The 26,348-nt window shown below is 40.0% G+C and overlaps 1 protein-coding gene across 1 annotated transcript in view; it reads right to left on the bottom strand.

Moving 5' to 3' along the window:
- unc5a (unc-5 netrin receptor A) overlaps positions 1–26,348 on the bottom strand; it is a 294,221-nt gene that overhangs the window by 19,847 nt on the left and 248,026 nt on the right. Inside the window, exons 13-14 of the mRNA XM_060837501.1 lie at positions 10,729–10,878; positions 2,125–2,289 (exon numbers count right to left, since the gene is read on the bottom strand). Of these exons, the coding sequence (XP_060693484.1) occupies positions 2,125–2,289; positions 10,729–10,878 (315 nt within the window). The remainder of the gene's footprint in view (positions 1–2,124; positions 2,290–10,728; positions 10,879–26,348) is intronic.

Below are 26,348 nucleotides of genomic sequence, written 5' to 3'. Positions count from 1 at the left end.
AAAAGCATCCTTTCCAGGAAGGAAAGTGTGGTGAGCTTTTTAGTCCATTTCTGTACCCAACTACAATACAACCTAAAAGAAAATTAACATTGGCAAGCCTATGTTCCATCCATTATTGTGATAGTATAGCTTTCATTGCATTAGTGCTCTTCAAACGTGCATGGGTCATACAATAGAATCAGTATACTTATCATCCAATTATTTATCATCTTTTGGTTTGCCATGTTGACAAAAATGCAGCTGGCACAAGTGATTGCAAGAATGAAGCCAGCAAGACCACTACGAGGATACAGGCTTTGACCAGCTTTATACTCATTGGCCATGGTCACACACCAGCTAGCTGTTTAGAGAGTGCAATCCCATTTAGTTTTGGTGCATTTCAAAGTTGAACGCTCACCTGCAAAGCGATGTGGGGGCAGTTAATTGCACTTGGAATCATCAGGAGGACTGCCATTCTCATGAAGAAGCTTGCTCACTTGGCCTTCTGCTTTCTAGCAGGACAGAATGAATTACATTCAAGCTTTCATTGAAGAGATAGTCTCCGTGATCTTCCTAATGCTTTATTTGATTGTAAGATATTGAAAATATCTCCACTTTAAGCACAGAAAGAGCAAGTACAGTTCACAAACCCTTCCCTGCTGCAAACTTGGTAATGGAAGAATTTCTGAAATTTGGTCCCCCGCTGAGAGTCTGTTTTATCCTCCTCTTGTCTGTGCCCTCTCCATATCGGCCTGTATCATGCTGTATTCTCAGATTAATACTTGGCATCCCATGTCTGAGAGCAACAGGTTTGTGCAGCTGCCCCTTTTGTTTCTGTTTGCACCTTCAACACCTGCGGCAGCATTCTTTGTAAAGTTTAGTAACTTTATACAACTCTAGAAAACACCAAAGACTTGTATAATTGTAGCAGAAGCCAGCAGAAATCAATCCACAACTAACCTGAAAGAGTTAATATACTTTTAAATTTAACTATCTACTCGATGAAGGTGCAGCGCTCTGAAAGTTTGTACTTGCAAATAACCTGTTGGACTTTAACCTGTGATTTTTAACTTCATTCTTTTAAATGTTGCATGTGGTGGAGGTAATGTAGTTACAGTGCAGAAATGCCTGATTAAAAGATACCATTAGCTAGAGTGTTCATTCTGAAATGGCAGTGTTGTTGTCATTTCAGAGTTACACTGACACAATAATTTGCTCTGTGTATCTCCGGTAAACATTCATTATATCTTAATAATGCCTTCATCAATATGGCATATGAGTGCATGTGACGATGTCATCAGTTTGAACTTTTAAGGTGATTGGCAGCCCTCAGGAATTTCTGAGACTTTGCACTAATGTTTTGGCTCAATAATAAAGCTACATGGAGGTTCAGGAATTCAGAGTATTCTTGTGTAAATATTGACAAATTTTGGTGCTACTCCATTCACTAATCTTGTAGGTAACTGACAGTGTTACAATGATGATCTGAATTGCTACAAATGACAAGGCCTGGGTCTGTTTAACTCTGGGATTTACTAAGTCAAGGAGGAAGGGATGGAGTTTCTTTCCATCTAATCGAGCAATTTTATAGTATTCAATTAGTCAATAAACAGAAGTAAATTTACTGATGCTAGGCCAAGCATATTTTATCACAATACAGCAACCAAAAACAGGATATCAAATATATTAACGATAAAAGAAAAAGTCTTGACGTTTAAATAATTTTCTGTTAACACTCCATCCATTTTCCTACTCACAGGAATGATGGAAAAGAGCATTATAAGCATTTTTTGTGGTCATCTGACCATCACTATTCTGTTATATGTAAAGCTATTTCTGTGACTTGCTCCAGTTTATTCCATTTCAATCCATTAACGTATTAGCACTGGCCAAAAGCCATGGAAATTAATTGAAATATAGAAAAATATACAATTATAACCGAAGGCGAGGATTAAAATCCAGACCTTTCTTAGAGGGTCAAGTGTGGCCTCGATGGGCCAAATGGCCTGCTTCCAGCCTGTCGGGATTCTCTGATTCTATGTTTTGTGAGTACAGAAATACTGTTCAATTCGATAAATTGTACTAAGCTACATAGATCTGCTTCATGCAATGAAATACATTAGAAATTATTTTGTAATTTCTCACCTTCAGAAAGTTGAAATGAATGTGAAAACTTTGCCCTTCTCCTTCAACTTGCCAAACCCAAATTTTACCAATGAGTTCGGTTGTGGACAGACTATACCGCTCCAGAGTGAAGGTACAATGCAGGTTCCTTTGACAGCCATTCCAAATGTGATAAAATGGAATTTCCTACAAAAAATGAAATAAAGCAGGTATTATTCGGTGAGCATGTGTAACAAACAAATGATAATTATGTAATGATCTAAAGTCAATCTGAGTTCACTTATCAAATCATGAAATACTATAGGATGGAAGAAGGCCAATTGTTTTTTTTCAAAGAGCTAAACTAATATTCTGTTACTGCCTCATGTCTCTGCGACTTGTTTTCCCCTTAAAATATTTATCAAAAACCCATCTTACAACTTCTGCCAAATCTTGTTCCACCACCCTCTGAATACAAACAATGCACCCACTTGAAGGAAGATTGCTTCAGTGACCCCAAAGCGTTTCTGCATGGAGGAGGCTCTACCACAGAATACTCTGAAAAGCAATATTTTCAACCTATAAAGAACAAGCATTTTAACCAGAACCTACTCATTTATTCTATTATTTTAAGCTACAGTTATTTTGCTTATTCTTCAAGGTATTCTTATGGAATTGAGAAATTCTACATATATTTCTCATGCATTTTAAAAATAGTAAAATTTTAAAGGCGTTGTTTAACAGACAAGATTCAAATGGCTGGCAACAATGTCATTTTAAGTGATTTGAATAAAATTACATATAACAGATGAGGGTAATTGATCGTAAGGAAATAATAACTCAATTCAGACATCATAAATGCAGAAAGATTATTTCTTTAACACTCACTTCTTTCTTTTTATGTTGTCACTTAGACGTCTGACTGACAAAGGGCTCAATTCATTTGATTAAGATTGTTTTAATCAAAAGTCAAATCTTTAATGTAATTGCTGTTAAATTACAGTAATTTTGCATTTTATTGCAAGAAAATAATTTTCCCACGTAGTCTTAGAAATCATTTCATTAAAAAGCTATTTATCATCATGCAATATATAGATGCAGGGAAGTTGCTATCAAAGAATGCTTTTAACAAATTATACATTGTGCTTCAGTGTGTTCCAGTAAAATGGCATAAAAATCCAAATTTCAATCACACCCAAAACTGTCACACAAATGATGCTACACTTGTGCAGGAAGCTCACTTCTATCAACTTGTCATCTCCCCTCTAGATCCAGCAGTCAACTGTATCCAGGAGCCAACACAACGCACAACCCACAGTTCCAACAGCGACTCCCGTAGTGCCAGCACCTATACACCTCACTGCCTGCAGCTCTTGCAGTCACGGGTTGGATCTCTTCCACTTCTTCTGGTGGCTGGCTAACTTATGAACCTATCAGCAGCAAGCATGGGAACAAAATAGTTTGTAATTAAAGGAAGAGCATCTCACCAATCCTGTATGTTCTATTCATGGGGACATCTTTTCTGTGATTGGTTGCCCCGCAGTTGAATTTTCTTGGGTGTTTCGGTGGCTCATGAGAATTTGCCCTCCAACCACATGCATGTCAAGGCCTGGTCGACTTATCTACACCATACAGTTTTGTTTTATTCACTTGCCAACATTTCTTGCCTTGAGTTGCCTTGGAGAAGGTGGTGGAGAACTGCCTTATTGAGCCACTTCAGTCTATGAGTGATAAATATTTTGCTACACCCTGACAATGAAGACATTTTTTAAAAATTGAAAGGACACAGATGTGATCTGATTTAAGTTAATTCTGTACTAAGTCAACAGGAGATGCAATTCACATAGATTTTATCAAACAATGCTGTTTTTGTTCCAATCTTAATTACATTATCTGCATTTACATATTGCTCCATGAGTTGGATGAAAACTCACTACACTGTGGTAAATAATATATATTGAAATAAGCTCCAAGGCCTTCAATCTAAATTAATCAGTAGGCAAATCTTCATTCCTTGCACTAGTAGGGCTTCTCAGGACACACGGTTTTCTTGAATGCATAATAATAATAATGTACAGCACAGGGACTCATCTTGAATATTTGCATGATAAATCCTGCATTCTCATCATTTCCTTCAGTATGCTTTCTGAAAATTTTAAGTAACTTCGCTAATCAGTGACCAGGTATGTATTTTTTTAAGCAAGTTGTTCAGAGATGTTATTACACACTATTGGAGCAGGTGAGATTGAACTGGGGCCTCCTGACCCAGAGAAGTCTGGTGTGTCATGAGAGCCCAAGTACACTTTGAGTTCACTGTTTAAGCAACCATTAGTTTATTTTTCATTCATGTCAAAAATCTTAACTGTCATGGAGTCATAGAGATGTACAGCACGGAAACAAACCCTTCGGTTCAACTCGTCCAACTAGATATTCCAACCCATTCTAGTCCCACCTGCCAGCATTTGGGCCATATCCCTTCAAACTGTTCCTATTCATAGACCCATTCGATTGCCTTTTAAATGTTGTAATTGTACCAGCCTCCACCACTTCCTCTGGCAGCTCGTTCTATACATGTACCACCCTCTACGTGAAAAAGTTGCCCGTTAGGTCTCTTTTATATTTTTCCTCGCTCACCCTAAATCTATTCCCTCTAGTTCTGGACTCCCCCACCCCAAGGAAAAGATTTTGTCTATTTACCGTATCCATGCCCTTCATAATTTTATAAACCTCGATAAGTTCACCCATCAGCCTCTGATGCTCCAGACAAAACAGCACTAACCTACTCAACCTCTCCCTATAGCTCAAATCCTCCAACCCTGGCAACATCCTTGTAAATCTTTTCTGAACCCTTTCAAGTTTCATCATATCTTTCCAATAGGAAGGAGTCCAGAACTGCATGCTATATTCTAAAAGTGGCCTAACCAATGTCCTGTATAGCCGCATCATGACCTCCCAACTCCTGTACTCAATATTCTGACCAATAAAGGAAAGCATGCAAATGCCTTCTTCACTATCCCATCTACTTGCGACTCCACTTTCAAGGAGCTATGAACCTGCACTCCAAGGTCTCTTTGTTCAGCAACACTCCCTAGGACCTTACCATTAAGTATATAAGTCCTGCTAAGATTTGCTTTCCCAAAGTGCAGCATCTCACATTTATCTAAATTAAACTCCATCTGCCACTACTAAGCCCAATGGCCCATCTAATCAAGATCCCATTGCAATCTGAGGTAACCTTCTTCACTGTCCACTAACTCCAATGTTGGTTTCATCTGCAAACTTACTAACTATACCTCTTGTGTTCACATCAAAATCATTTATATAAATGACGAATAGTAGAGGAACCAGCACCGATCCTTGCGGCACTCCAGTGGTCACAGGCCTCGAGTCTGAAAAACAACCCTCCACCACCACCCTCTGTCTTCTATCTTTAAGCCAGTTCTATATCCAAACAGCTAGTGCTCCCTGTATTCCATGAGATCCAACCTTGCTAACCAGTTTCCCATAGGGAACCTTGTCAAATGCCTTACTGAAGCCCATATAGATCAATCTACCGCTCTTCCCTCACCAATCCTCTTTGTTACCCCTTCAAAAAACTGAATCAAGTTTGTGAGACATGATTTCCCATGCACAAAACCATGTTGACTATCCCTAATCAGTCCTTACCTTTCCAAATACATGTACATACTATCCTTCAGGATTCCCTCCAACAACTTGCCCACCACCGTGTCAGGCTCCTTTGCTTGTATGTGTTATTGTGAGATTAATGTTTTGTAATCCATTAAGTACAATGTGACTCAGTCAATATCATGTGGCAGCATACTGATCCTGAACTCCACCCTCCCTAAAGTTAGAGGGCAGGGCGAGAGGTGACCAGCATGGCAAGTTGGGTCACAGGACATTCGAGATCAGTTGAGATGGGCATTGCCAGGTTGGGGTTATTTGGCTCCTGTTGATTCTGATTCGTAATCTAGCCTTTGTTGGATGTAATAATTCACCTGGTTTATGTTTCTCCCCCATCTGCAGCCAATCTTCACCTTCCTTGACATATTTGGCTCATTTTAACACTTCCCGCCAGGATGGCTCATGACTAAAGTAGGTGGTATCCCCAACTGAAATTTTAATAGTGGGCCTGGGGACCAGATTGGATGGTCCACCTACCTTCTGTCCATTGAGTCCTTAAATGTCCATATGATCACCCCTCTCTTTCCACACTTTCTTCGTCTTCTGAACCAAGACCCCAATCCTTTTCCTTTCTTCTTTTCTTGTCTATCCTACACCATGCTGTGGAGGAGCTGGTGTTGGACTGGGGTGGACAAAGTTAAAAATCACACAACACCAGGTTATAGTCCACCAGGTTTATTTGGAAGAACTAGCTTTCAGAGTGCTGCTCCTTCATCAGGTAGTTGTGGAGTAAGACCATAAGACACTGAATTTATAGAATATATACAGAATGCTGTAAATTCTGTGTCTTATGGTCCTACTCCATAACTACCTAAAGTTGGAGTGGCACCCCAAAAGCTAGTTCTTCACAATAAACCTGTTGGGGTTTAGCCTGGTGTTGAGTGATTTTTAACTTTATCTTACACCATATATCTTCTACTCCTCCTCCCCTTCTTCTCACCAGACTTCATAATTCCCAACAACATCACAATCCATTCTAAGCACAATAGGTCATTGGTTTACTCGCCAACTCCCAAATCTACACATTCAACTGTGTCATCCTTCCTACACTTCCAAGTTCACACTCAACCTCTACTTTTGTCTCTTCCTTTTCTCTTATTGTAACTGACTTTGTCCCCATGCCATCACCTTGGGATAATTACCCCTCTGGCCATTAGCACTACTTGATTTGAATAGTGCATTTACCTTAGCTTTATCACTTACAAGTGTCATGGGAGATCAGCCCGCGAATTAAAATTTAAATTACTTGTTATTATTTTTATGAGAATTGAATAATGACCTGTATTTTAACTCCATCTACTTTCACGATTGCTTACTCAATAATATTCTCACTTATTAAAAAGAATCAACCCTGTTACAAAAGATTTAACAACATTGCTTCAACAATGGTTAGTGAAAGAGAGATCTATTTTCACTTACTTCACAGTGAAAAAAATACTTCCTCATATCACCTCTGGATAGCCCAACTCTAATCCCAAACTTTTTAACAAGCACCAAGACATTGCTTAACCAATGGAAAGAAGGACACTACCAGTGAGATCCTTTATGTACGTCCAGTGACTCTGCACTACCACATGCAGGTTGAGTCCGTGATTAAGAAAGCGAATGCAATGTTGTCATTTATCTCAAGAGGGTTGGAATATAAAAGCACCATTGTGCTACTGAGACTTTATAAAGCTCTGATTAGGCCCCATTTGGAGTACCGTGTCCAGTTTTGGTCCCCACACCTCAGGAAGGACATACTGGCACTGGAACGTGTCCAGCGGAGATTCTCACGGATGATCCCTGGAATGGTTGGTCTAACATACGAGGAACGGCTGAGGATCCTGGGATTGTATTCATTGAAGTTTAGAAGATTGAGGGGAGACTTAATAGAAACTTACAAGATAATACATGGTTTGGAAAGGGTGGACGCTAGGAAATTGTTTTTGTTAGGCGAGGAGACTAGGGCCCGTGGACACAGCCTTAGAATTAGAGGGGGTCAATTCAGAACAGAAATGCGGAGACATTTCTTCAGCCAGAGAGTGGTGGGCCTGTGGAATTCATTGCCGCAGAGTGCAGTGGAGGTCAGGACGCTAAATGTCTTCAAGGCACAGATTGATAGATTCTTGATGTCACGATGAATTAAGGGCTACGGGGAGAATGCTGGTAAGTGGAGTTGAAATGCCCATCAGCCATGATTTTATTATGGAGTGGACTCGATGGGCCAAATGACCTGACTTCCACTCCTATGCCTTATGGTCTTATGGTCTTATGCTGCCCTCAAAGCAGCTGCGGGGGAAGGGGTGGGAGTTTGAGACTGTCACACATCTCCCTCCGGAATGTGCCTTTGCACTGGAAGTCTAGAGAAAGATAGAATGGTTTTTGTTGAGTTTCATCCCCAGTAGCTCTGTGACGCAGGGTTTGGTGATCTGTCTGTTCCCTGGGATACACACCGAGGCAAATATAACTGGACAACCATCAACTTGGTGTAACATGCTCTTTTGTCTGCCCAAAACTCATTGGTTTTCCAGAACAAGGAGTTGACCCTAACTGAGTGCTGCAGACGAGCACATTCGCTGAAGCTTGAGGGGTGCACTGAAGCTTGAGGGAGCTCCCACCAAGATGCAATGGGGAATGACCATTGTCTGAGGTCTTCCCACTGAAGGTAAATGGGGGTCTGTTCAGTCATCAAACCCTGCCAGTGTCTCAAGTATATGCAAATATTAGCATTGTGTGTGTCAGAGAGTTCTTTGGTTTTTTGGATGGAGTCAAAGTGCAATGTTTCTTTTGTTGACTTGATAAGCAACTGTACAGAACCAAATTGCATTTGTGACCATGTATATGCACATAGAGATTTTTTTATGAATAAAGTATATATTTGAAATTATAAAAACTCTAATTTTCAAGTTATGTCTCCTTGCTCTGGACTCCACCAGCAGAGTAGTGAGTTTTTCTCCTTCTATGAATACCTTCTTCACTTTCATTATCTCAACTGAATCATCTGTCATCTTTCATACTTAGGAAGTGCAAGTCTAGGGCCAGACTTTCATCAATGAGAAGAGAAGCTTTTGGTTGGGAAATGAAAGCAAACACCACAAACGATTTTCCTTCCAGTGTGGAGGCTGGATGGAGGGTCTTTCTGCTTTGGATGAAGTTTGAAGGTTACCCCATATGCAGGTAAATACCAGGGCAGGCTGATTCTATGAAACCTTGGTCCAGTCGAATAAAAGACTGTTTGACCTTCTAGTCCACACCCCTCACCGCTTCCATTCCTACTAATTCATCTTCATGTTACCTCAAAGACTCCTTGTATATTGCTTACCTTGTCAATGACCCCTCATGTCCTCATGCCATTTCCAAGCTCCCTCATACTCCTATGTTACCTCCACAGCTATTTACCCAGTCTGGTCAAATCTCTGCAACCATGGGGAGATGAAATACCTCTAAGAATCTAAGAGTGCTTTCATTCATATGCATGCTACAGAAAATAAATCTCTCCTTTATGAAACTCAAAAATGTTAACCTCTCTTAGATGATCAATCTGTTGTCAAATAAAAAAATTACTATTCACAATAAAAACTGCTATTCATTTAATAGCTCTTAAAACTATTAAAATACATCCCAATAGATCCCAATGAGATAAATGGGTTTTGAGACTTTGAACCACACACACTTATCAGATACACCTCTGCATGAACAGTCTTCAGGATTATCAAAAGTGAGATCTTACGTGTCCTCTGTAAAATGTGTGGCTCCTTGTGATAAGGCCTTTGGAAAACAGTGAAAATAAGGTCTGTTTGAATGCAGCACCATTTCCAAAAGCTCTTCTGAGTCTGGGTTTCTCATTTATGTGATTCACAGCTTGTTTTCAGTCCATTATCTTTAAAGCGAACCTCCCCCCTAACCAATTTCCTACACGTCAATGGACTGCCTCTAATTCCACACACTACTATTTATCCTAACAATGTCTTGTGTGGAACGTCATTAAATGCTGAAAGAAAATTACTGAAGGCATTACCAATACCTGTACTTGGAAAACAAAAGTGCACTTATTTTAAATATGTTGCATGCTTATGGTACGATAATCCATGTGCTGGAAGACCAAAGTGGGTTAGGGAATTGTTCTGAAATCACATTAGTTTCACTAATTATGACATTATCACATTAAGTTCCAAGAAATACCTGTGTGACTGGAGAATGTCTGGAGACAAACATTTAAGTAGCATAATGTAAATGACAAAGGAGTTCAGCGCTTCATAGTTCAAACATGCTAAAAGAAAATGTGTAAAAATGAAATAAGCAAGGCTCTCTCTTCACTCATCAGTCTACTGTTTGACAGTCTTCAAACTGATCTTGATATTTAAACCTGTGTCTGAGAATAAAGCAATCCTTACGTTGCTATGTTAAAAATCACACAACACCAGGTTATGGTCCAACAGGTTTAATTGGAAGCACTAGCGTTCAGAGCATTGCTCCTTCATCAGGTAGTTGTGATGAAGGAGCAGCACTATGAAAGCTAGTGCTTCCAATTAAACCTGGACTATAAGTTGGTGTTGTGTCGTTTTTAACTTTGTACACCCCAGTCCAATACCAGCACCTCCATATCATGAATTGTGCTACTATGCATTCTATTCAACTGGAAAGAGTAGAGAGGTGAAGACAGGATTGTTAAAGGATTGTGGATTGAACAAACTATGTAGTGGAAGCTGGTTTGGAAAGCCTATGAGATTGTAGCTGATGGCATGTTTGTGCAGGAAGGAAGACAAACGCTTATAAATAAATGGGGCATATCTTTGTTGTATCAACTATGTAAAGTGAAATATACCTCTTTATTAATCTTTTAGTTATGTTATTTTTGTGTGTTTTGTCACAGTTAAAATTTTTAAATTCCTGTTTGTCGGTTTTGAGGGAATTGCTATATTTTCAAGTTATTTGTCTCTATCTGGATTGTAACAATTGACCATTCCAATCTGGCTTTACCTGATAGCTGTCCAGCAGCTTACTTGTCCAGAGAGATTTTTGGATATCATGTATAGAAAGTCGTAAGTTATGATAGCTGTCTTTAAAGTGAAGAACCTTCGGCTCATCTAAAAGTTGCCCTCCAAGGTGTTTCTCCAGTTGCATCACTTCCTGCAAAGGAAAATATTAATTAATAATAGGAATTTGTAAAACATATAAAACATGCAGTTGAAATCACAGCAATCTGAACAAGTAGTTTACCAGCAGCCATTTGATTTTTGCTCATTATAGTCTCTACTGCAATTTGCTTGCAATTTGATTCCATCGTATTGTCAAATTCTATTACATATTGAAAAGCACTTGCAAAGATCCCCAAACACCAAAATGGCCAGCTCACACTTTGAATTGTAATTCTGCAATGCATGGCTTATTCTGCTTTAATAGGTACAAATAAAAGTTGAAATATTAAGACATTCACGGCTATGAGCCACCTGTTTGAAGTGAGACTGGTGTAGATTTAGATTCATTTTTCTCAGGGCAGTCTTAGTGGACTGAAGGCCTCTTCTGTACTGTCTGACTCTATAGGAAATGTCAACACATCTAATCATTCACCATCATTAGTCCAAAAATCTCTTTAGCTAAATATAGTCCCCTTGCTCTTCCCCAACTTCATAACCAGCAGCTGTCTTCACTCATTTTGTCACTCGCTTAAGTCAAGGCTTTTCAGACTTCAGCAAGTTATAGAGGTAGCAAGGATTTAAGCCATGGAGAAAGTTGATGAGAATTTAAAAAGGTGTTATTGTACCAAGAATGTCCAACATCCTTGGACCAAACAAGTACAGAATTTGCAAGACATGCCAGATTTGGAAGGTATGGTATTGAATTAGCACAAATTTATTTATCATTTAGTTTGAGGAAATTTCTGTGATATACTATTGAGTGTCATAAACACAGTCTGACAATTTCAAGACACTGGAGGGTCTGAGGGAGGAGGTGAACAGATAAAGCATGATGTACCTGTAGATACTAATGGGTAAGCTTTTGACTTAGGTCAGACAGGCAGGGTATGATCACATTGGGTGTGAAAATGAGAGAAAGAGAGATGGAGAGAGAGGGAGTGAGAGATGAAGAGAGAGGGAAAGGGAGGGATAGAGAGACAGAGAGATAGATGAAGAAAAGGAAAGGGGTGGAGAGGGAAAGAGATCAAGATGGAGGGAGAGAGATAGAGATACAGGGACACAGTCAATTTCTGTCAGTACAGGAGAACATAAAACACCTGCTGCATATCTCCAAGGTATAAAACACAACAACAAAAGGTAATGGGAATAATGGAGAATTGTTTAAACAACCTTTTGAACCTTTCCTTTCTAAGACAAATATATTCTCCCATGCTATTAGATAGATGGACTTTGGAGTTTGAGATTTACTTTATCTCTACATGGATGGAGAGATTGGAGATATCAGCAGTCCACTAGAAGATGGTAGTTGTGCATTGTCTCTGAGCAGAAGCCAGTGAACATGCAAGTAACTCACAGAAAACACATTTGAAATATTTGTAAGTGCTTGCAAAAAATCCTTTGGGCCAAAGAAAATCTGATGACTTAATGATACACATCCTTGAGATGTCAGAGAACTGGTGAGTCTATTAAACAATATATGCCAATGGTGTGGAAACTGGCATCTGCATGTAAATTTAGGTGTATTAACTAAATCAACTAATTTGTGGTCAATTAATTGTAAAAGTTTTCAATTTCATTTCAATTTCAATTTCAATTTAGGAGAAAAAACACAACTTTGGCTATTCCAATCCAATCCCTCATATTATGTTTGACTAGATTACAGACAAGTATACCCTTAGACTCAGGAATGCTGGCACACAATGCCCAACTAACACAAATGCAAGAGTTACAATCAAGAAAATCTTAGAAAGGTCATCAAAATGTGCCATTTATGGTCAATACTCTCAAATATATGGCCAATTTGTGGAATTTCTAAATGTTGATAACCTCATGTCAGCTGGAGGGAGATTGTATAACTCATTTTTAAAGTGAAACCACTTTGCAGAGATCTGCAGGGCAAAGCAACAGGAACGCATCAATTCAACATGTGAGGAGTCTCACCTGTGAGAGTAAGGCACAACATGTATTACCAACATGCACAGAAAAACACCAAATCATTTTGAGGATTACTTGGTTGAGATCCCAGAAGTCTCATTGTCACTTCTCATTGACATTGGTGTCAAAGTATCTATATTCCGTGACATAATCCACCATCTGCATTTTTTTGCAAATTTGTCTCACTCTTGCATCTGACAACTTCAAGCTAAATTATTGCTGCCTTAGGAACAATTGCAGTTCTGACACATGACAGTTTCATGGTCGAAGTAGCAATGATTTGGATTCAAACTTGAAGTCCCTGCATAGCACACATTAACTGGATCAGTGGCACACTGGTATCTTTCTTTACAGGATGTGGTAAATCGCCAATATACGCCAATTCTATTAAATTTCAGATGGTAGCCATTCGCAATACATACTGGTGAGTTGCAGGAGCTGAAAGAACTTGAAACAAATGGTGTTAGAAAAAGTCAAATCTGGTAAAGCCATCAAATCCACAATAAAGCTGTATGATGTAAAAATAGTAAAATTAGACCAGCTGACAACCTTAAAGTGGCCAACAAAGCAACAATTCCAGATAATGTCCTTACAATCTTGGAACTATCAGCAATATTTCATTACTCCGGTATTCACAAGATTTGACATGCGACACCGTCAGAATAAAACCAATATTCTACAGCTTCTGTTCCATTACTGCAAAATATCTATGACCTAAATTCAGCACCTACTGCATTCCAGAAGATTGTTTCTTCAATTTTGTTTTATGTCAAGTGGACCTATTTGATGATGTCATTGTCCAGGGAAGGATCAAAGCAAAACAGAATCAGTCATTTAATAGTAGTTACTTGACTCGCAAAACACAATTTTACAGTGAACAAGGATAAAAGCGCACATTCACAATATCCAACATTTACTTTTAATGGATAGAATGACAACAGCTGAACTCATGAAATAAGCCATTCATGCACTTCTGACCCCAGTTATGAAAAAGTTGGCATTGTTCCTCAGTACTGCCAACTTGTAATGCAAACTTGTTTCGACATACACAAAGTACACAGGGTCTCTTCAGAAGATAGTGAAAACAACACAGAATGGCAATGGATTCTTACACAGCAAAAATTGTTTGACACGTTACAAAGCAAAGACAGCAGCACCTCATGTGTTTCTGCATGTGGGTTGAAATGCCTGTCTGAACAGATAGGTCAGGAAGTGTGACTGGACTGTACTCTCACAGTACATCAAAGGAAGCAAATAATCAATTAATTATGCATCCTTCTTGCTGTCCAAAACTGAATGCAAATATTTTTCCTGCAAAATGAGAACTACTAGCCAGCAATTATATTTGCGTGCATTGGTTCATTTATCTCTGCAGTGGAAAGTTCAGACTCTGCATCAATCACCAATACTAACTACATTGTTAGCCATAGTCATTAACTAAGCCATGTCAAGATTTGGTCATCAACATCTACACTGTTACAAATGTCAGAACAATGTCAAGGTCATTTATTATGCAAGAACACAAGCTTTCTTTTTCAAAAAAAGATATCAGCACTCTCAGGGAACATTATAACTCAAAGACAATATTGGTGCTTAATGAAAACTGACACATTGAACAGATGTTGCCTCAAATTTGTTTTTCTTCCTAGTTCCTACGAGGTCTATGCATGGTAGTCACTCTGAAACCAGATGTCAATGCGAGGAAAGGAGTCAGCATCCAGTCCTACTGAGTAGAACAGCCGTCTGTAAGAGGTGACTTGATGTATAAATGTTTTGTCATTTAAAATGGCTAAAGTTAAGCTTCCTAAAGGGAAAATACATATTCAATTGCTCAGTGTTTGTATACAGGAGTCTGTTGAGTAGTCACTTGACAGTTAATGCACCATTACTATAATAATGGGGGAACTTTAATGTGCAGGTGCACTCAGAAAATCAGATGAGTGGCAAATCCCAGGAAAAAGAATTCATGAAATGTCTACGAGATTTTGCTATTTAAGAGCAGTTTGTAGCTGAACCCACTAGAGGAACAGGCAATTCTGGATTTGGTGATGTGTAATGAGGAAGATTTGATCAGGGAGCTGAAGCTGATGGAACACCGAGGAAGCAGAGAACTTAATATGACAGAATTCTTCTTGCGACTTGAGAGGGAAAAGCTGGAATCAGGTGTAATGGTACTTCAATGGAGTAATAATTTCTATGAAGGCATGAGAGAGGGGCTGTCCTGATATGATTGGGAAGGGGAGCCTGCCAGAACGAGGATGGAGCAGCAATGGTAGGGGTTAGCGAGTTTTGAGAAGACTTGTAGCTCAGGTTGAGGTTTTGGATGTAGGTTTGCACGCTGAGCTAAAAGGTTCATTTCCAGATGTTTCGTTACCTTACTAGGTAACATCTTCAGTGGACCTCATGTAAAGCAATGCCGAAAATTCCTGCTTTCTATTTATATGTTTGAGTTTTTGGGGTTGGTGATGTCATTTCCTGTGGTGAAATCACTTCCTGTTCCTTTTCTCAGGGGATGGTATATGGGTTCTAACTTGATGTGTTTGTTGATAGAGTTCCAGTTGGAATGCCATGCTTCTAGGAATTCTCATGCATGTCTTTGTTTGGCTTGTCCTAGGGTGGATGTATTGTCCCAATTGAAGTGGTGTCCTTCCTCATGTTTGTGTGAGGATACTAGTGAGAGAGGGTCATGTCTTTTTGTGGCTAGTTGGTGTTCATGCATCCTGGTGGCTAGTTTTCTGCCTGTTTGTCCAATGTAGTGTTTGTTACAGTCCTTGCACAGTATTTTGTAAATGATGTTAGTTTTGCTCATTGTCTGTTTGGGGTCTAGTAGGGGTTTCTGGGGATAATTCAGCAGGCACAGCAGAAGTTCATACTCGGGAAAGGGATCCATACTAAAGGGAGGACGAGACAATCATGGCAGATAAGGTTGAGTAAGGAATAGCATAAAAGTTAATGAAAAAGCATAAATGTGGTGCATTGTAGAGGAAGGCCTGAGGATTGGCAAGTCTAAAAATCAGCAAAGGGGGAGAAGATGAAAAATGAGGGTAGCTAGTTAGTAATATAAATGAAGGTTGCAAGAGTTTTTTTTACATGTCTAAAAGGTAAGGACGAGGCAAGACTGAACATTGGACTACTGGAAAATGAGGCTGGAATAGTGGCAATGGGGAAAAAAAAGGACTGGCGGAGAAACTGAATACGTACTTTGATCAGTGTTCATAGTGGAAGATACCAGTAGCATACCAAAACTTCAAGACAGTCAGGAGGCAGAAGTGAGTGTAGTGGGCAACACTAAGAAGGGGGTGCAGGGAAGATCTGAAGATGAATAAGTTACTGGACAAGATGGACTCACCAAGGGTTCCAAAGGACATAGCTGAGGAGATTTTGGAGGCATTGATGGGAATCTTTCAGGAATCACAGAAGCCAGGGAGGGTCCCAGAGGACTGGAAAATAGATAATCTAACATCCCTGTTTAATAAGGGAGAGAGGCAGTGGACAAGCAATTATAGTCTGGTTAGCCTGACCTCGATGGTTGGTAAGATTTTAGAATCCATTATTAAGGATGAGATTGTGGAGTACTTGGAAGTGCATTAGAAAACAGAACTGAGTCAGCATGTCTTCATCAAGGGTAGGTCATGCCTGATAAATCTTTTAGAATTCTTTGAAGAGACAATGAGCAAATTAGACAAAGGAGAGCCAGTGGATGTGATTGACTTGGACTTCCAGAAGACTGTTGACACGTGCCACATAAGAGGCTGCAAAGTAAGAGCTCATGGTGTTAACACCAAGGAACTGTCATAGATAGAATATTGGCTGACTGGCAGAAGACAGAGAATGGAAATAAATCAATCTTTTTCAGGATGGCAGCCTGTGGCTTGTGGAGTTACACAGGGGTTGGTGTTGGACTACAACTGTTCATGTTGTACATTAACAGTCTGGATGAAGGAAAAAAGGGCATTGTTGCTACATGTTCAAATGACACAAAGATAGGTGGAAGGACAGGTAGAGTTGTGAAAGCAAGGAGGCTGCAGAAGGATTGGGACATGCTAGGAGAGTGGGCAAAGAAGTGGCAAATATAATACAGTGTGGGAAAATTGTGTAATTATGCACTTTGGTAGGCATAGGCAGAGACTATTTTCTAAATGGGTAAAGGCTTCAGAAATACGAAGCACAAAGGATTTTGGGAATCCTAGTTTAGGATTGTTTTACAGTTAACATGCAGATTCAGATGGCAGGTAGGAAGACAAAGACAATGTTAGAATTCATTTCAAGAGGGTGTGAATACAAGAGCAGGGTTGTACTGCTGATGCTGTATATGGTTTTGTTCAGATCGCATATCAAACATTGTGAGCCGTTTTAGGCCCTGCATCAAATGAAGGATGTGCTGATGTTGGAGGGGGTCAAGGGGTAGTTTACAAGAATGATCCTGGGAATGAAGAGCATGTCATTTGAGGAATGGTTGGGGACTCTGGGTCTGTACTTGATGGAGTTTAGAAGGATGAAGGGGATCTCATTGAAACGTAGAGAATACCGAGAGAACTGAATAGAGTGGAAGTGGACTTCATGTTTTCACTAATAAGAGTGACTAAGTCCTGAGGCACTGCCTCAGAGTGAATGGACAACCTTTAGAACTGAAATTATGAGGAATTTCTTCAGCCAGAGTGTAGTTAATCTGTGGAACTCATTAATGAAGAAGCTAGTGGAGTTGGGGGTGGTGGTGGGGTGGTGGTGGTGGGGAGGGGGGGTGAAGTCATTGACTGTGTTTAAGACAGAAATAAATAAGGTCTTGACAGGAAAGGGGATCAAGGTTTAGAGGTAGAAGGCAGGAGAATGAGATTGAGAAACATATCAGCCACGATTGATTGGTGGATCAGAGTCAATGGGCCAAATGGCCTAAGTCTACTCCTATATCTTATGATATTAAGCTTGGGTGAGTCACACAGAGAGAAACTGAACTGAAGCCAGGCACTATAAACACAGGTGCATATATTTTAAAGCACCATCGATAAAACTCCTGTTGTATATTTATATAAATGCAGAACTGTATCATCTCTGCATATCCCTCACATATAAAACACAATAACCATATGTGGATGAGGAGCAAAGTGGAACCAAGGAGATAACTTTGGAGATATAGGAGGGAATGGTGAGGGAGGAAGGGACTGCCATTGCAGGTCATTCTGGGTCAAGTACTTCTTCTCTCCACCTTTGTTTCCAACCAACAAAACCTTTGCATCTTGTTTTTCCTCTCGGATTCACCACCATAATTAAGAACTAAGCTATTATTGTCATGGATTTAACTAACTTCCTAGTGGAATTTGGGATGCTGTTTGAGAATATGATCCACAAACCTGACTTCCCCGGCCGACCCATTGTCTCAGCCTGCTCCTGCCCCACCAAACTCATCTCTGTATACCTCGACAAGGTCCTGTCCCCCTTAGTCCCAGAACTCCCCACCTACGTTCGGGACATCACCCACGCCCTCCACCTCCTCCATGATTTTCACTTCCCTGGTCCCCAACGCCTTATCTTCACCATGGACATCCAGTCCCTGTACACCTCCATTCCCCATCATAAAGGACTCAAAGCCCTCTGCTTCTTCCTTTCCCGCCGTACCAGCCAGTACCCTTACACTGACACCCTCCTTCGACTGACTGAACTGGTCCTCACTCTGAACAACTTCTCTTTCCAATCCTCCCACTTCCTCCAAACCAAAAGAGTAGCCATGGGCACCTGCATGGGCCCCAGCTATGCCTGCCTCTTTGTAGGATATGTGGAACAGTCCATCTTCCGCAGCTACACAGGGACCAACCCCCCACTTTTTCCTCCGCTACATCGATGACTGTATTGGTTCTGCCTCGTGCTCCCACAAGGAGGTTGAACAATTCATCCACTTTATCAACACCTTCCATCCCGAACTCAAATTTACCTGGACTGTCTCAGATTCCTCCCTTCCCTTCCTAGACCTCTCCATTTCTATCTCGGGCGACCGAATCAACACGGACATTTACTATAAACCAACCAACTCCCACAGCTACCTAGACTACACCTCCTCCCACCCTGCTCCCTGTAAAAACACCATCCCATATTCCCAATTCCTTCATCTCCACCCAGGAGGACAAGTTCCAATACCGTACAACCCAGATGGCCTCCTTCTTCAAAGACTGCAATTTCCCCCCAGACGTGATTGACGATGCTCTCCACCGCATCTCCTCCACTTCCCGCTCCTCTGCCCTTGAGTCCCACCCCTCCAATCGCCACCAGGACTAACCGCACTGGTCCTCACCTACCACCCCCCCAATCTCCATATACATCGTATCATCCGTTGTCATTTCCGCCATCTCCAAACGGACCCCACCACCAGGGATATATTTCTCTCCCCTCCCCTATCAGCATTCCGAAAAGACCACTCCCTCCGTGACTCCCTCGGTGGGGGTCCACACCCCTCACCAACCAAACCTCCACTCCCGGCACCTTCTCTGCAACCGCAAGAAATGCAAAACTTGCGCCCACACCTCCTCCCTTACTTCCCTCCAAGGCCCCAAGGGATCCTTCCATATCCACCACAAATTCACCTGCATCTCCACACACATCATTTACTGCATCCACTGCACCCGAAGTTGCCTCCTCTATATTGGGGAGACAAGCCGCCTACTTGCGGAACGTTTCAGAGAACACCTCTGGGACACCCGGACCAACCAACCCAACCACCCCGTCACTCAACACTTCAACTCCCCCTCCCACTCCACCAAGGACATGCAGGTCCTTAGACTCCTCCATTGCCAGACCATAGCAATACGACGGTTGGAGGAAGAGCGCCTCATCTCCTTCCTAGGAACCCTCCAACCACAAGGTGTGAACTCAGATTTCAACAGTTTCCTCATTTCCCCTCCCCCCACCTTGTCTCAATCAAATCCCTCGAACTCAGCACCGCCTTCCTAACCTGCAATCTTCTTCCTAACCTCTTCGCCCCCACCCCCACTCCGGCCTATCACCCTCACCATAACCTCCTTCCACCTATCGCATTTCCAACACCCCTCCCCCAAGTCCTTCCTCCCTACCTTTTATCTCAGCCTGCTGGACACACTTTCCTCATTCCTGAAGAAGGGCTCATGCCCGAAATGTCGATTCTCCTGCTCCTTGGATGCTGCCTTACCTGCTGCTCTTTCCCAGCAACACATTTTCAGTTTATGATAGTTCTAATAAAGGTCTGCTGCAAATGGTTGACAGCAGGTTCCTTGTTCTATACTTTTAAGATACATTTCCTCTCCTCCTTTGAAATAAAATTTCCCTATAATCTCATGTTATATATTTCACCATACAATGGGCTCCTGTACATAACAAAAACATGTTCTTTCCTCAGTATCATCTTCTATAGCTCTGAAATTTGATTTCTGTTTTGTTAGTCTCTCTTATTGCATTTTTTTTTCCAATTTCTCATCTCTACTGTTAAATTAAAAAAAAACAGGCCTCCCCTCAATCCATTTATGTTTTCAGCTAACTAGCAGTAGCTTAAATTGGTCAATGGGCAACATAAGTCAGCAGAAATCAGTCATCTTTACCTGGTCCAGTTTACACATGAGTCCAGGCAAACACAAACAGACAATAAAAGTTAGCCGTACCACCTATCCCCATTTTTCATGAAAGAATTTTTTAAAGTCTCAACAAGAAATCAGTCTTTATCTCAAGTGAGTACAGTTCAACACACTTCTAGCTAATTAAAGTTAAACGATGTTTATCTAAGAAAGGCCAGAGGTGGAGGTAATGGAAATAATTATTAATAGGTGGTCTTCTACCAGCTAAATTGGGCTAAGATATCTACCATCACTTTAATAAAACAAATGCATGTATATCTCTGATGAAAACATGTTAAAGGCAATCGATCACCAAGGGAGTTCCATGATAGGCATGGAGAAAGCGTCATAAAAATTTCATTCGGGATATAATTCATTTAATAGATTTCAGAATCAAAGGGTTTGGTTGAAGATGTAGTAATCGGTAATACATTGCTTTTAAGAACTCTGCAAGACCTAGCATGTTGTCATGGAGATGGTCAGTGTGCATCAGAAGATTCCTTTCTTCAATGCAACAGGGTGTATCTTACAGAAAGCAGTTACTGCTTTGATTTGTGTAAGTTATAGTTCACCGAGTTGAGAAGGCTAGAAGAAAATGAACATTAATCAGGTCTGTACCTTAAGCAGAAAAAGCACTAACATTTTCATTCACCATGCGGAATGCAGGTGGCTTAAGATTAGTTCCGAACTTGTGAGGGAAGAAAGCTAGAAGGTTTGTCTTTGTCTAATTTGAAACTAAAGGAAAAATTCTATGATGGTTCTTACAAAGCCTTGTGATAGAAAGAAGTCAGCAGAGTTAGCTTGGAAGGATGAGAGAAGACATCTGCTGGTAACCAGAGCAAGATGTTATGTCAGCCACATTTGTGATGTCTTAAAAATCTGTTGGATAGTCACTTAGCCAAAAAGCTCATGGAAGTATGCCCCTACAATTCTATCTCTGATTACAGCTGGAACACACAGGAGAATTATAGGGAATTCCATTACTTTGAATTGATCCTACAGAAAGGGAACAAATCTTCATGACTCTTGTACATGGAAACTTTTGGTGGAAGCAACAAGTAGAATGGAGTTTACAGCAGAAGCAGTTACCAACTGTTGCATTAAGTTAACAGTACTTGATTTGGTACATTCTCATCAGGGCTAGGCTTCAGGACCAGGCCTTTAGCAGACCAGAAAATTTGCCAGACAACAGAAAATTACAAATCTGGAATGAAACATTCACAGCTGAAATGTAAGAACTTAGTTTAGTGCCAAGGTCAATGACTGATATCCTGACAAAACATTTGAAACCACCAAATTATCCTTCACAACCACATTCATTACAGACTTTATTACGAAATTTAGTGAAAACATCACCATTCTAATAAAGGAATGAGTTTCCAATGTTATTTAAGATATCTAAGCTAGACAAGGTACAGCAAAAGTAATATGAATAAAGATCACTGCAAAGGACCTAGAAACCACTTCAGGTGAAACTAAAAGTGCTGCAGGAACTGCATTGCAGAAGCAGTTGTACTGAAGAGATTGTGGTGATACAACCTGAAACAATAAATAATCTTTGACAAATGGAAGTTAGTAACATAAACACTTTTAGACTGTGATGTCCTATAGACAATGCTCTATAATAAATAATTATCTGTGCAAGAGCAAATATTCTGTGACATTCAAAACCATAAATCCACAAAAAATGCAAAAGTATATTTGCTCAATCCTAGACTACATGACAATATCATGACTATTAAAGATTACGCATTGATTCCAAACATCACCTGTAAGTTTTAAAGCAAGGTGTCTTTCTATTTTCTGGAAATTCTTTGTTTTGAGATTTGGGGTGCAACAAGTCTCAGGTGAGAATATTTTGAATTATTAATTCAGAAATAGAAGCTCTTGTCCAAGAGAGCAGTGAGCTAAATCTTCTTGACACAAGGCTTTCCAGGCAGAATCTGAAGCAGATCAGAACAGAATAACCGAAAATATTCAGCCAGGGTCATTACTTCCTGGACAATAATGATCCTGAAGCATTTTGCCATGGTCTGATCAGGACAATTGCAAGAATGCCAAGTTTCAAATGGTCACAATCATTTATACTTCAGATCAAAGAGCTACTGACTGGTTGGAAAGTCAACTCTGTTTCACCATGGTGTTGCCACTAAGAAAGCAAAAAGGAATAATTTGGTTCCCCAAGCTCTCTGGAAATATATAAAAAAGGCTTGAATATAAAGCTTTTGCTTTTAGAAATGATACGTGAATTTAAATGTATGTTCCTTGTGATGAGTGTTAATGTATTACAAACTTCACTGATTACCTTGACTTGATTGTTAGTTTAGCTATTAGCACATGCAGGACACTACTCCCCAATTACACAATCAAATCTAATAGAAGAAACTTTCTTTTGAGTTTTGTATGTGCTGGCTGGTTCAATATGGTTTGTACTCTGCTATTATGAACAACCAAAGGAATATACTGTTTGATTTGATCAGCTGATTAATGGGATATATGCTCTTTGTACCTGGCATTAAATCAGCACCGAAATTCATTCACAACATTGTAATATATTTTGTTGGCTGTATGCCCCAGCAATTGGCTGATCAAATCAAAAAACATATTTCATCGGTTATTTTCAACAGGCAGAACAAAATAAAGTTCATTCTCAATCAATATGTCCACTGTTTGATATGATTCCGCAATAGGGCAGCACTTTTGAATCAGTTTTGCATGAACAGCTACCCAAAATCATCAAGTGAAGATAATTAGCTGAGCTTGTAAGGTGCCTTGTTTACATTTTCTAGAAGAAACTGGCATTTGTATGCAGATATCTGTTCTCTGTGGACAAAGTTTTATATATTTTAAATTACCAGGGAGTTTGGGGAGCCTATCGTTCTCCGCTTCCTTGTCCTTGGACAATCAGTACAGACCTGTGAATCAATCCACATCTTTTTGTCCTGCACTACAAATAGTTGCAATCATTTGGAATTTGGCAATGTTGTGTTTGTCCTAATGAATAAAAGCTTTGTAACAAGCTTCTCTTGGCACTAATCTTTAAGTTTTGTACTATCAAGTAAACTATTGGTATGTCAGTGCCACCAATGACCTGACTTCTCTGCATTTCTGTTTACCACAGCACTTGTTTTCACCCTCAGATATTTTAAACAACAACCTACCCAACCCCACAAGCTTGCCCTTTAAGTAAAACATGGTGCAGCATAGTTTCCCCTTTTTTTAGTCATATACTTTCCTGTTGATATAATCTCACTAAGCACACCTTTTTGTTTTTATTTGGAAATTTATTAAACATAGTCAACTGTCTAACTTTAACTGAATATGGTCATTAATATGGACTACTAAATTAATTTTCACAAGTAAGGAAATCATATAATCATCCTCTACATCGGGGAAATGAAGCATAGATTGGGTGACTGCTTCACAGAACATCTACATTCTTTCTGCAAAAAAAAGACCCTGAGTTTCCAGTGCCTGCCATTTCAACGCACCACCATGTTCCCTAGCCAACATCTCTGCCTCAGGTTTGCTGCAGTGCTCTAGCATAGCTCAGCGCAAGCTGGAAGAACAGCACCTCTTTTCCCACTTGGGAACTCTTTAGTCTTCTGGACTCAATATCGAGTTCAACAACTTTAGGGCTTGAGGCAGCTTTTCCCATGTCCTTACCCCAACCCCCACACACCAAGCCTTGTTACCACATTGTCTGCTATTACACACAATCTATTGTAAGTCACCAATAGCCCCCAGTAGTAATTATTCATTCTCCAAAGTTGATCATTATCCATTCCTTTGTCTGTCCAACAGCTTATCTCTCACTTTGAGCTCTAACTCCATCTACCGTTTACTCCTTTTCCCCCTCCTCCCACCTTATTTTCTACATAGCAAAACCAACATTTTCCTAGCTGCAATCAGTTCTGAAGAAGGGTCACTGGACCCAAAAAATTAACTCTGATTTCTCTACACAACTACTGTCAGACTTGATCTTTACTGGCCTAACTTCCAGCATCTGGAGTTTTTGTTTTTTTTTAATCATGTAGTCAACATGAGCATGATGGATTGTTTGCACGTACTTGCATAGCTTTGAAAAAATCTCTCAAGGACAATATTCCAAAATTAGTAACTCAGTGCCTTTGCTGATTTCTAATGAATGATACTTGAGTGCACATTCAGTGACAGTTGGAAGGTAATAGCTTGTTCTTCACTTAGGATTCAAGAATTGTTTGGACAAATCCCTGCTGAAACATAAATGTGTTTCTCTGATTTTTTTTTCAAAAAATTGCTTTGAAGCAGCATAATAAATGGCCAGTTTTCCTTATGGAATTACAGGAAACAATTACCTTTTGCTAGTAATTTACTAACAATGTTTTTCATAAAATTAAACTTCAAAATACAACTGGAAACTTTGGCTTACATATAACCATGTATATAAGTTAACCCAATGGTTTGTCCTACAGTCTCTCACAGTAATTTCAGTGAATGTACATTAAAACAGTCACAAGCTCAGCTGAGCCAGATAAAATTATGATCATGATAGGAGATAGTGGTAGTTAGGTGTGGAGTCTCCTCCGTGCAGACATCACTGCACTTGGCAGGGTGGGTGCAAGGCATTGAAATGTTTAATCAGCCACCATTATTATATTGAATGATCGGGCAGGCTGAACTGGCTGAACGGCCTACACTTATTCTTACTATTCCTAGAGTCTTTCATTGAAAGAGTTCAGAGACTGATCTGTTGAAAAGACCAACGGCAAATGAGCTAATACTGTAAGTTTCTGTTTCTGTATGTTTCAGATAGTACAAACAGATCTTTACTGAAAGTACTTACAGACTCACCTGGGAGTTAATATATGTAATTGAATCATGTTCTTCACAATGTCCTATTTGTTCTTGAAGTGAAATAATGTTTGTTCAACATTCTTTTTCTTATTGATTTGTTGTCTTTGCAACACACAGTCTGTTGACCTTTTTATAAGGCGGCAACGGTGGCTCAGGTGTTAGCACTGCTGCTTCACAGCACCAGAGACATGGATATGATTCCAGCCTTGGGGGACTGCTACTGTGGAGTTTGCATGGATTTCCGCTGGGTGCTCCAGTTTCCTCCCATAGTCTAAAGGTGTGCAGATAGAGTGGATTGGCCATGCTAAAGTGCCCTGTAGTGTCAAGAGATGCACAGGCTAGGTAAATGCAGGGTGGGATGCTCCTCAGAGGGTCAGTGCAAAGTTGATGGGTGGAATGGCCTTTTTTGCACTGTTGAGATTCTATATATTAGAGCTTTGGCAACCTGCTCAGCTATTCAGTATAATTTCAACTCCACTTTCCTACCCACTCTCCATAATCATTCAACCCATTATTTTACATCTGTCTACTTCCTCCTTAAACTTAAAGTGTCCCAGCATCCATCGTATTGAGATAGAGAATTTCACAGATTCACAACACTGAGTGAAATAATTTCTCCTCATCTGTTTTAAACTTGCTACCCTTTGTCCTAAAACTATGACTTCTGGTGCTAAATTGTCCCACAAGAGAGAACATGTCTATTTGTTGATTGTCTTTAACATCTTATATACCTCACTTAGATCTTCTGTCATTCTTCTAAATTCCAGGACAGTCTAAGTATAAAATGCTCATTCTTCCTTCAGAAGACAAACCACTCATCTCTGGAATAAATCTAATGAACCTGCTCTGAACAACCTCCAATGTGAATACATTTCTCCTCAAGTAAGGGGAACAATACCAATACTCCTGGTGCAATCTCACTACTGCCTCATATAGTTGCAACAACACTTCCCCCCTTCTATACTGTAATCCTTTTGCAATGAATCCCAATATTCCATTTGCTTTCTTTATTACATGCTCTACCTGCATTGTTTTTTTTTGCAATTCACACAAAGGACACTCAGATCCTCTGCACTGAAGAATTCTGAAGTTTCCCTCCATTTAGACAATAAGTAATTTT

Source organism: Hemiscyllium ocellatum, chromosome 16 (genome assembly GCF_020745735.1).
Source record: "Hemiscyllium ocellatum isolate sHemOce1 chromosome 16, sHemOce1.pat.X.cur, whole genome shotgun sequence".
In the NCBI taxonomy this organism is placed as follows: domain Eukaryota; kingdom Metazoa; phylum Chordata; class Chondrichthyes; order Orectolobiformes; family Hemiscylliidae; genus Hemiscyllium; species Hemiscyllium ocellatum.
Note: the sequence above shows the minus strand (reverse complement) of the source record. Positions and strands in the feature narration are given on the sequence as shown.